General features: G+C 35.9%; 1 protein-coding gene across 1 annotated transcript; it reads right to left on the minus strand.

Moving 5' to 3' along the window:
- On the minus strand, positions 1705 to 5807 carry LOC107636857 (pentatricopeptide repeat-containing protein At2g38420, mitochondrial). Its single transcript, XM_021121476.1, has 2 exons — positions 5626 to 5807; positions 1705 to 2861 (listed from the first exon to the last, which is right to left on the minus strand). Exon 2 carries the CDS (start codon positions 2774 to 2776, stop codon positions 1793 to 1795), a length of 984 nt encoding a protein of 327 aa, XP_020977135.1. The 5' UTR covers positions 2777 to 2861; positions 5626 to 5807; the 3' UTR covers positions 1705 to 1792.

Here is a 12329-nt window from a genome sequence, read left to right on the forward strand (position 1 = left end):
TAATTAACCTCTTCGTCGATGTATCCAGCCACGTGGGCAATGCCATTTAGCCGGTATAAGCGAGCTTCATTCTCCATGAATCCACCACCCAAATCTCACCAAAACCTTCAAATCTCTCCCTCAAACTCTCTGAACCACCAAGGTATAACTCACTTTGATTTGGCACAAATGATCCGTGATGACTACCCACAAATTCTATATTTATACTACCTAACATGTAAATCGTGGTAGCCAGGGGGTTTACGTACATGACTTCTTCTTCATAAACTGTGGAGACCAAACACGGTTTATGTTAGCTTTTTTTTTTAATAAACCGCGAAAAACAATTACGTCCTAACCTCCAACGATTTATGTAAAAATTTAAAACCGTGGTAGACTTTCACAGATTACATAATAATAAAAATGCACATGCAGATAACCAATTTCTAAATCATGTATATAGATAAAGAATTCACTTAATTAATTTATTTTAGTACATTGCCCTAATATTAATATTATTGTTGGAAATGTTCACGTTTCATGAGATCATAGCCAATACTTAAGCGCGCAATGGTGCTTCTCGGCGTGTTGTCAAAAGGACATTGTGCATGCTTAAAAACAAATTAACTTACAAAACACTAAAAAGGTCTACATCTCCTTAGATCAGAGCAAACCTATACTTTGTGCCAATCATAATCGTAGAAGTATATAATAATTATATTAATTTTATTAACAAATAGCCATTTATATTTAGGGAAATGCTAAATTTATTTAAATCTTACCAACCAAGAACTTAACTACAGTTGCACCTATGGCTGTAAGTTTTTCTTTTGTGAAATGAATTGAACTAAAGCTAGCGTTTGTTTTCGGAGACAGGACATAGTGATATAGACAACGAATATTTAAAATGTATTTGGATACATTGTCTCCAAGACACTATTTTATATTTTTGTGTTTACTTTTCTACAAAAGACAATGATGGATACGAAATTTAAAAAAGTGGACACGGACTTTTTTATCAAAATTTTTTTTCCTTTATATCTATAGATATTTTTTATTATTCTACTATTATCTCTTCTTATTTTTCCTAATTTTAGCTTCTTCTCTACATCATAGTTCTTTCTCTGCATTCTTCTCTCAGATACTCTCTTTTTTTTGTAGGCATGCTATATTAATAGAGACTTAATTCATTTTTCTACTTTATGTTACTTTATTTATTTTTAATTTTGTTACTTTGATACCATTTTTATCTTATTGGTTCATAGACCAATTCTTCTTGTAATTTTCTGTACTCCTACATACTCTTATTTTTTATTAAATTAATTTGTACTTGATGTAAAAAATTTAGAATCACGTGACTATTTTAGTCATTTCACATAATATCTTAATTTTATCCATATCTATCCAAACATAATACAAAATATTACATTAGTGTCTTGTCCATCGTATCCAACACAATACACAAAAAATAATTTTTAGTGCTCCATTCTATTGTCTCTGTCTTAGTGTCATGTCATGTCTTGTCTTACCCCTATAGTCTGTTATTTACTAATTCAAGTGAGTTACATCCTTTCAGTATTAACCTACATGTTTTAAATAAGGTTTTCATGCATTTAATCTAATTTACATTACACAAATGAAAACCTATATGTGTAAACTATAAACCTCAACAATCATAACACCACCAGCACCAAAAAGATTTGATCTGAGAAGACACACAAACCATTAAATCAAACCTAATTAGATTATGGACTTGAAATCTCAGGTCAATATATATGATAAATATCATTGAACATTTTTATCATATAACAGATTATTGCGTTCTCAACAAGCCAGAAAATGATGCTTGTGAATATGAAAGCTCAGAAGTTGAATTAATCAATGCTTCCCAAGCTCTAGCACCAGGAATAAATTTTTTTGCAGCAATTTTCTTCACCAGTTCAAGTGCTTCAGTAATCAAACCCTTTTGGCACATCTGAACTATGATATCATCAAATGCAGAAGATCTTGGATAAAAACACTTCTCCAACATTTCCTCAAGCAAAACACAAGCTTCTTGAATCTCATCTTTACCAACAAAACCATCAAGAATGATCCTATATGTATGCAAGTTCATCTCAATACCCTTCAATCTCATCTCTTTCACTAATCCTCTAACCTTACTTAAATCATCAGCCATAAATAATGCACCCAATAAAGTATTGTAAGTAACAACATTTGGTTCGCAACCTAAGTCTTCCATAGAAGCAACAATCTTAAGTGCGTCGTCTAAATTATTCTGCTTACATAAACCATTTATATACACATTATAAGTATAAACATCAGGGATTATCCCCAGTACCAGCATTTCTTCAAAGAGTTCATCTAGCTTCACATAATCACCTTCTTTTACAGTTCCATTCATAACAATGGTGTAACAAACACTGTCCGGCTTGATTCCATCTTTTTTCATCTGATTCAGAATCTCAAAAGCATCCATAACCTTCCCTTCCTTCACCAAGAACCTCATCAAATTTGTATAATCCATTACACCAGGTGAAAATCCTAGTTTCTTCATATCACCCCAAACAACCAAAGCATCTGTGCCAGTCAAATCGCTTTGTTTGCACATTGAAGATATTATCGAAGAACATATCTCCGCATCCAAACTAAACCCATCATGAATCATAATTTTCATCATCTTAACAGCATAACCCACCATCTTCATCCCACACAGTGCCTTAATCAAAACCCGAAACGTGGATTCCTCGAAGCGAACGCTCATGTGCTGGCTCTTCAGCAGTACATTCGGCACCATCCCAATCCACTTGGGCCTCCTACAGAGCAATGAAAGCAACAGGTTCAATGATCGAACAGTTGGTGTGCACCTGAACCTTGGGATCCTGTAAAACAAATCAAGAGCATATTGGACCATACCAACATGACAATAGAATCCAATAAGGTGCATTAACATAAACTCGGGTGTTTCAAAACTCTCCATGTTCTCAATGTGGTCAAGAACAGGTGGAATATCTTGAAAATGGGAGTGTTGTGTTAAGGTTTTGATGAGAAAAAAGTAAGCCTTTGGCGTTGGGTCACAGCTATAAGACTTGAAAGAGTCAATAAGGGTAGAAAGAAGAAATGGGTGGTTGTTGTTGGAACCCAATTCAAGTGTTGCTCTTTTGAGAGTTTCCATGGCTTGTTCTTCAGCAAAATTGTGGTGCCATGAAGTTTTGTAAGGAGAATGTGGCCATTTTCTGAACTTTCTGAGGTACTTGTTTGCACGCTTGGATAAATGGTTTCTTACCATTTTCTTGAATTTGATTGGAGAAACAGAAGTTGTAGAAGGAAGAAGGCTCCGAATTCAATGGCGTTCAAATGTTTTGTTCCATTATTAACTAATGTGTTGACTTTTTTAGCAATCTACTATATAACTTAATAGAACGAAAATTGTAGCAGATCATGGATGACGTGTCCTCTCCTAAGGCAAAGGGTATCTCATATTCCCTCCATCCTTCCTTATTCCTCCATTCAGCTACCTGTCCCATTTAGGATATATTTATATTCATATAGCTCACATGGCTTGCTTTGTGCGCATTTATGCGTATTGTGGAACTAGCATGTATAACATGTTGAATATATGACCAGAGTTTTGACCGCTTGACTCACAGCTGCAAACAAGAACAGCAAACAAGATGGATTCAAGAACAGGAAACAATCAATTACACAATAAGGCTATTCTTCTGAGACATGTAAAGAAAATGCATCGATCACTCCATAGTACTCATTATTTTGCAATGCTAGAAGCTTATTAAAAAGTTAAAAGGGAATAAATAGGAGTACTTGAAAAAAATTATCCAATAATAAATATAATTACTCAATAACTTAGATAGAGATTTATGCTAATTGCTAAATAACTAAGAGACTTGTGCTAATTTCCCAACAGAAAATTTCTTCGCCAAGCTGTGAGGTTAAATTGATTGATGATTTGTGAGGCAGGGCAGGGAGAGTAGTAAGCAATATGATATTCATGAGAATGCCAAAAACCAGGGACAACTAATATCATAGGGCAATGGAATTGAATAAAACTATCAAGTATCAGCAAAGTCTAATCATGCACAAACAAATTAAGGCTCTATTTGAGCAGCACAGATCACAAATATTAATCACGTTCTGCTGAATTGAATAATGGTTAATCACACACTGTTTCACACCTCACAAAGAAGCAAAACCAGAACTAACCCATATTCTTAACATACCCAATCAACAATATTCAGTTGCTCGCACCTGCGTCAGCGGCTCCTACCTCCCCGCCTCTGAAGACATCGTTTCTCTTCTTCTTCTTTCTGTTTGCGCAGACAGTGGAGAAATCGAAAACCAAAAAGGAAAAAACAGAATCAAAATGAGAAATGAAGTAATGAACTAACCCATATACAAGGAATTAGCTGAGAGCCCCAGAACCGGAATCGAAAGAAAACAAACGTTCCGTGGGCCACCTAATAAGAAATTAAACATGACATTCACTCCAATAAATTAAACATGACATTCACTATCTCATCACCCTTCTCCTTAGTATCCACCATCAATAATGTCTCTAGTAGAAAATCAAAATAAAGTTCACAAAAATTCATCATCTAAAATCATGAATGTAGAGGGGGATGCATCAATTCCATTGACACTTCTTCATGAATTTCACCAATGTCATCATCAAATCTAATACCGAGAGATATGGATTACAAGAAACTATATGACGATTCAAATGAGAAGTCCCGTAACTATTCTTGGTTTTCGGGTTCCTCCCAATTTCGTATTCATGATTACAAAAGTTGCATGCATCATGCATCCCTTTCAATACCATCTCTATCTTTTCCAATCTTCTTAAAAAACCTCCAAACATTAGAATTTTTGCCAGAATCAACACTTGAAAGTTGAACAAGAGTCTTAGAAACAATCTCATCATTCATGTTTATAAATTTCCTAATCATATTTAGATAATCTCATCAAAACACCATTTATAAATATTTTGAACTGCTGCTACTTTCATAATAAAGAAACAAAAATAAACAAACAAACAAACGCAAAAGAGGTCATCTACATTCAACACAAACCATAATCGGGAACTGGGGATTAAGCAATAAAAATAAAGCATAAAAACTTCCAATAATATGTATTAAAATTCTACAAGGTTCTTGATTTGTTAATAACTAGAACTAGAAAGGATACATTACATTATACTAGATTACCAGTTCAAACTACAACAAGCATGAAAAGAATTATTATCTGATAAGAGGAATCTTCAAGAGATGAATAAGACCCACAATTTTTATCACTGAAAAGAACCAAACTTTGGAGTAAAGTTTCAATCTCGATCCTTCCATTCAACATTCAACACAAAAGGAGTCATCTACATTCAACACAAACCATCATGGGGAATTGGGGATTAAGCAATAAAACTAAACATGAATTATAAACCAAACCACGAGAGGGATTGTAAAGTGTATCTATAAAACAGAAAAAATACATAGAAACAAAGCAAACACCATTACTATTAAAAAAGTAAAAATTCGTGAATGCAAGAAACAGAAGAGAGGCAAAGCAAGTAACGAAGCAGACTCGAATCGTGAAGTGAGCAATGGAGAAAATTGAAGGTGAGTGGAAGTGACTGACCTCAGAGACTGGTAATCTGTGTCTCCAGAATCAGAATCAGCACCACCACCGCGTCGTCCACTGATTATGTCTTCTCCGGCAGAAATGGCGAGTTGGCGACAAATCGAGAATGCACAACAACTCCAATGCACAGGCACAGCAACTCCGACGAGAGTGAAAGGATGCACAGCGACTTCTAGTCTTCAACGAATCAGACGAAGAGTCGAAGACGATGCACAGCGCAGCAACTTCCAAATTTTTTTAGGGCTTTTGGGACCAGCCCTATCTCTGTTTTTTGGGGGGCTTATTAGAATCATGCCTTGTAAAATGTGTTTTTGTAGTTTTAGGACTGTGGGCTAAAATTAAGTTGAAGGATTTAGAACCAATCATAGAATCTTGGACTCAATTGACAGTTTGATACCACTATTTTCGGGGATTGGAATTTCTGCCGTTCTGGGTCTGTGTAGAAGAAGATTGTTAGGGCTAATTTTGTTGTATATTGAAAAAATTTTGGTATAATACTCAATTATTAAATTTTATGGTATTTTTAAAAATTGTGGGAGCAGGACAATATAGGGATGGCAAAATTTTCCGAGACGCGGGGATCCTTGCGGGGACTGCCCCGAATGGGGATCCGATTGTGGAGAATTTTTTCCGCGGGGATGGGAATGGGGGACAAAATTTTCCCGAAGCAAGCGCGGGGAACCGAGCGAGGATCCCCGCCCCGTCTCCGCTATTCCCCGAAATTTATGAATTCCCTGAATTATCTTTAATAGTTTATTTCTCATATATATTTTTTAGTCATTTCTCACACAGACATATATATAGAAACCTAAAACTCCTAATCTTTATTTGCATAACCCTTCTTCAATTCAGAGATCCCTAAGGTTGTCTATACTCTATCAAACCTCTCTGCAGCCGTCCCCTCGTCACCCTTCTCACCGCATCGTCACACCTCACTGTGCCATTACCCTTACCGTGTTGTAATTTCTATTTGCGGCGTTCTTTTTTGTAACTCTGCCGTCGTGTCCATTCTCCTCTCTGTTGTCGCGTCTCCCACCTCGTCCACTGTTTTGTCCTTTGGCTCGTCGTTGCGTTCCCCATTGCGTTATTTCGAAAGAAGTCATCATCGTGTCATTTAGATTTTTTATATAAAATCTTACAGTTTTTGTATAAGATAGATACTTGCAGCTCTATTCATATGGAAATTAATAATTAGTTAGAACTATTATGTAGATGGGGAATGGGGTCCCCGCGCAAAGCAAGTAACGAAGCAGACTCGAATCGTGAAGTGAGCAATGGAGAAAATTGAAGGTGAGTGGAAGTGACTGACCTCAGAGACTGGTAATCTGTGTCTCCAGAATCAGAATCAGCACCACCACCGCGTCGTCCACTGATTATGTCTTCTCCGGCAGAAATGGCGAGTTGGCGACAAATCGAGAATGCACAACAACTCCAATGCACAGGCACAGCAACTCCGACGAGAGTGAAAGGATGCACAGCGACTTCTAGTCTTCAACGAATCAGACGAAGAGTCGAAGACGATGCACAGCGCAGCAACTTCCAAATTTTTTTAGGGCTTTTGGGACCAGCCCTATCTCTGTTTTTTGGGGGGCTTATTAGAATCATGCCTTGTAAAATGTGTTTTTGTAGTTTTAGGACTGTGGGCTAAAATTAAGTTGAAGGATTTAGAACCAATCATAGAATCTTGGACTCAATTGACAGTTTGATACCACTATTTTCGGGGATTGGAATTTCTGCCGTTCTGGGTCTGTGTAGAAGAAGATTGTTAGGGCTAATTTTGTTGTATATTGAAAAAATTTTGGTATAATACTCAATTATTAAATTTTATGGTATTTTTAAAAATTGTGGGAGCAGGACAATATAGGGATGGCAAAATTTTCCGAGACGCGGGGATCCTTGCGGGGACTGCCCCGAATGGGGATCCGATTGTGGAGAATTTTTTCCGCGGGGATGGGAATGGGGGACAAAATTTTCCCGAAGCAAGCGCGGGGAACCGAGCGAGGATCCCCGCCCCGTCTCCGCTATTCCCCGAAATTTATGAATTCCCTGAATTATCTTTAATAGTTTATTTCTCATATATATTTTTTAGTCATTTCTCACACAGACATATATATAGAAACCTAAAACTCCTAATCTTTATTTGCATAACCCTTCTTCAATTCAGAGATCCCTAAGGTTGTCTATACTCTATCAAACCTCTCTGCAGCCGTCCCCTCGTCACCCTTCTCACCGCATCGTCACACCTCACTGTGCCATTACCCTTACCGTGTTGTAATTTCTATTTGCGGCGTTCTTTTTTGTAACTCTGCCGTCGTGTCCATTCTCCTCTCTGTTGTCGCGTCTCCCACCTCGTCCACTGTTTTGTCCTTTGGCTCGTCGTTGCGTTCCCCATTGCGTTATTTCGAAAGAAGTCATCATCGTGTCATTTAGATTTTTTATATAAAATCTTACAGTTTTTGTATAAGATAGATACTTGCAGCTCTATTCATATGGAAATTAATAATTAGTTAGAACTATTATGTAGATGGGGAATGGGGTCCCCGCGGGGAATGGGGATGGGGAGCAATATTTCCCCACGGCGGGGAATGGGGCGGGGATGGGGAGCAAATCTGAGGGCGGGGATGGGGAGCAGGGAGGCATCCCCCGCCCCCGTCCTGCCCCATTGACATCCCTAGGACAATACGTTAATATACAATACAAGAGAGAGTATTGTCAATACAAAGGGACGTACTATTCTGCTCCCACAATTTTAAAAAACACCATAAAATCTAATAATTGAGTATTACTCCAAAATTATACCAATATATAAAAAATAAACGGATTGTTAGTTCTCCGAACAAAAAAAAAGAAGAAAAAGAAAAAGAAGAAGAAGAATAGAAGATAGTTAATTGTAATTTTAAATTTTTTAAATATTATTTTAAAAATCTAACTTTTTAAAATCCAATTAAAGGAATCTAATTCACATAAATGATTTTGATGCAGTGATTAAATATATTGTAACTAAGACGATGCCATTATTTATGCAACATAAGGTCAACAATAACAATAATAAAGCTGTCCCACTAAGTGGGGTCGATTTAGGGATGGCAACAGGTCCCATGGGGGCGGGACATGCCCCCCGCCCCCAATATCTGTCCCCGTCCCTGTCCCGTCCTCATGACGGGTAACGGGGACTTGTATTCGGCGGGAACCTTGGGTCTCTACTGATATTTGCGGATTTTTGTAAAAATTAATAAAAATTAAAAAAAATTAGAAAAAATCAAAAATAATCCTCAATTGTCATTACAAAAATAATATACATAGTCTTTAAAGACTTAAATAGCAATAACAACAAACATAAACATCCAAACATATCTATAAACAACCAAATATTATATAAACAACCAACCATATTCATAAACAATCAAATAAAATTCATGACATCATAAAAACATAATTACACCATCTCAATCTTCCTTTCATCCTGTAATGGTAGTGATGATAGATTCCGACTTACTTGAATCCTACAGCGACAAGAAAACAATTTAAAGTTAAAATCATATAATAACTCAATGAGTCAATAATATAAAAACATAGTGTGTTATATGTAATTTAATAGTTTACTTACGTCAACATCTCCTTCAATGTTATGAATTGTGTAGCACTCAAATCCTATGTTAGTTGTGGTGCCAAGTTCATTCCAAAGCCAATCTTGATTACACATTAGAGCCTCTAATGTGTCCAGATGCAACCTACTACGATGTGGCGTAACAAATCGACCACCCGTAATAAATGAAGATTCAGAGGCAATGGTAGAGATAGGAATCGCCAAAAAATCCCTAGCAATAGCTTGCAAAGTAGAAAACTTCGCTCCATTTGACTTCCACCAATTTAAGATATCAAAATTATGTTCAGTTTGTGGTACCGGTCTCTCTTCAAGATAATAATCTAACTCACTCTTTGTATTAATAAATGTGGATTCCTCACTTACATGTGCAGCAAAATCAGCTTGCCAATCTTCATGACTGAACTTCCTCCCCTTTGAACTTGAAGGAATTGATGGTGGTGGCAGCATATCTAATTGAGCAGCTTGGTCTCTCTCTCTTCCCTTTGTTGCATATTCTAAAACTAAATCTTGCACTACCCTTTTCACTTGACCAATTACAACACATGCCTCCATCTCTCCATATATTTTACGAAAAAAGAAATTCAATAAATACATCTCGTACCTAGGATCCAAAAGAGTCCCAATAGCCATAACTGTATTAATCACATCCCAATACTTTTCAAACTTAGTTATCATACTAGTAGCCATCATTTCAATTATCTCATTTCCACAATTTTTCCACTCCATCAAAGCCAACTTAATCACACAAACCTTAGAAAAATAAAGATTTGATGTAGGATAAGTTGTTCCAGAAAATAATTTAGTCATATAAAAAAATACCCTCAATCTTTGAAAAATCTCATCCGGCATATCCCAATCCTTTTCACTAGGCAAAGATTTATATTGACTCTCACACAATGACAATCTTTCAAATACATCTCTATACATAATTGCAACTTCAAGCATCAAAATGTTGAATTCCACCTAGTTTTACAATTAAGACAAAGATTTTTTGTGTAGGGTATTTTAAGTTGCGCACGTGTTTCCTTAAATTTTTCTTCTCTTTTAGGTGTTGCAGTCTAATAATGAACACTATCCCTCACCCTTTTAATAACATGTGAAATAAGTTGTAACCCATCCTTGACAATCAAATTTAATATATGCGCAGAACATCGCATGTGAAATCATTTACCCTCCAAGATAAAGTTTCTATTTGACATTTTAGTCAAAATATTCTCAATCATAACGTCATTAGTACTGCAATTATCAACAGTCAAAGTGGATACCTTCCTATCAAGATTCCAATCCATCAAACAATCCACAAGAACCTCTAAAAGTACCTCAGCCGTGTGGGGAGCCGGCACATATATAAACCTGTAATGATAAGTTAGTACAATTATAAACAAGACAGCTTTGCAATTATATAAACATTCGGAAGAATCTATAATAATAATATTATTACCTCACAAGACGGCTTTGTAATTTCCAAGAATCATCAATGTAATGAGCCTTGATAGCCATATAACCTTTGTTTTGGTTGCTTGCTGTCCACATATCAGTCGTAATTGCAACTTGACTTTTATTACGCTCAAGGACATTCATTGTCTTCGATCTCTCATCATTGTAAAGCTTCAAGATGTCACTTTTTAAAGTATTGCGAGTAATCACCTTGAAGAGAGGTTGCAATGCATTGCAAAATCGTCGAAACCCAATGTGGTCCACAATAGATAGCGGATACTCATGAAGACAAACCATAACTGATAACTCTTTCCTTGCATTTTCTTGGTCGAAGGTATATGCACCAACCACAACTGTTTTTCCACTAGTTGTTGGAGTTGTTTTCATCATACATTGTCTTATATCTCTAGTGGTGCGGAGCTTGCAGCTTTTGAAGTGATCACATAAGTGCGAAGTGCCTTATTTTAGGTCACCAAGTAGCTTCGACTTGCAATAATTGCATTCAGCCTTTAATTTTCCCTTGATTTCCACAATCTTGAAGTGATTCCACACTTCGGAGGTTAACTTCCTCTTTCGAACACCACTTGTAGAGTTTGTCGTTCCTTCATTAGTAGTTGCGGTATCCGTTGGGGGTTTTTGAGGTTGAGATTGAGGAGCCTCTTGTGTAGTTTGAATATTAGTGCCTATAGGTTCTTCCGATGGAGTACTCTTCTTAAGAGTATTACTCAATACATTCGAAGAAGACATTCTATAAATCATGAAATATAAATCATGAATCAAAATCACATTAATCCAATGTATAAATCAGAAAATTCAGAATCAAATCAACTCTAATTCAGAACTCAGAACCTAATTACCCTAAATCAAAAATTCAGAATCAAATCAACCCTAATTAGAAATCAGAATTAGAAAATTCAGAACTCAGAACCTAATTACCCTAATTCAAAAATTCAGAATCAAATCAACCCTAAATAGAAATCAGAATCAGAAAATTCAAAACTCAGAACCTAATTACCCTAATTCAAAAATTCAGAATCAAATCAACCCTAAATAGAAATTAGAATAAGAAAATTCAAAACTCAGAACCTAATTACCCTAATTCAAAAATTCAGAATCAAATCAACCCTAAATATAAATCAGAATCAGTAATCAAAATCATATCAACCTAACTCAGAAATATAAATTACAAAACCAAAAATTCATAATCGGAATCAGATTAACCTAACTTCAGATTAACTTAATATTAACTCAGAAATATTAATCAGAATCAAATTCATATCAACCTAACTCAGAAATATAAATTACACAACCAGAAATTCATAGTCAAAAATTCATTAACCTAATCAGAAATTCAAAAATTCAGAAATTCATTAACCTAATAAAAAATTCACAAATTCAAAACTTAGAAATCCAAAAATTCAAAACAAAGAAATTCAGATTAATTGGAATCTCATTAATTCAAAACACAGAAATTTCTTACCCTAATTCAGAAATCTAAATTCAAAAAAGGAGATGGAAGACTAGCGAAGACCAAGGCTAACTTACCTGAACCTGACGGAGAAAAGGGGAAGACAACCGGCGATGCGAAGAGCAGAAGATGACGACCCGCGACAAGTCTGCTGCCACCAGGAGAAGACGACGACGTTGATGAGTCTGC

This window comes from Arachis ipaensis, chromosome B04 (assembly GCF_000816755.2).
Source record: "Arachis ipaensis cultivar K30076 chromosome B04, Araip1.1, whole genome shotgun sequence".
NCBI classification, from domain to species: Eukaryota; Viridiplantae; Streptophyta; class Magnoliopsida; order Fabales; family Fabaceae; genus Arachis; species Arachis ipaensis.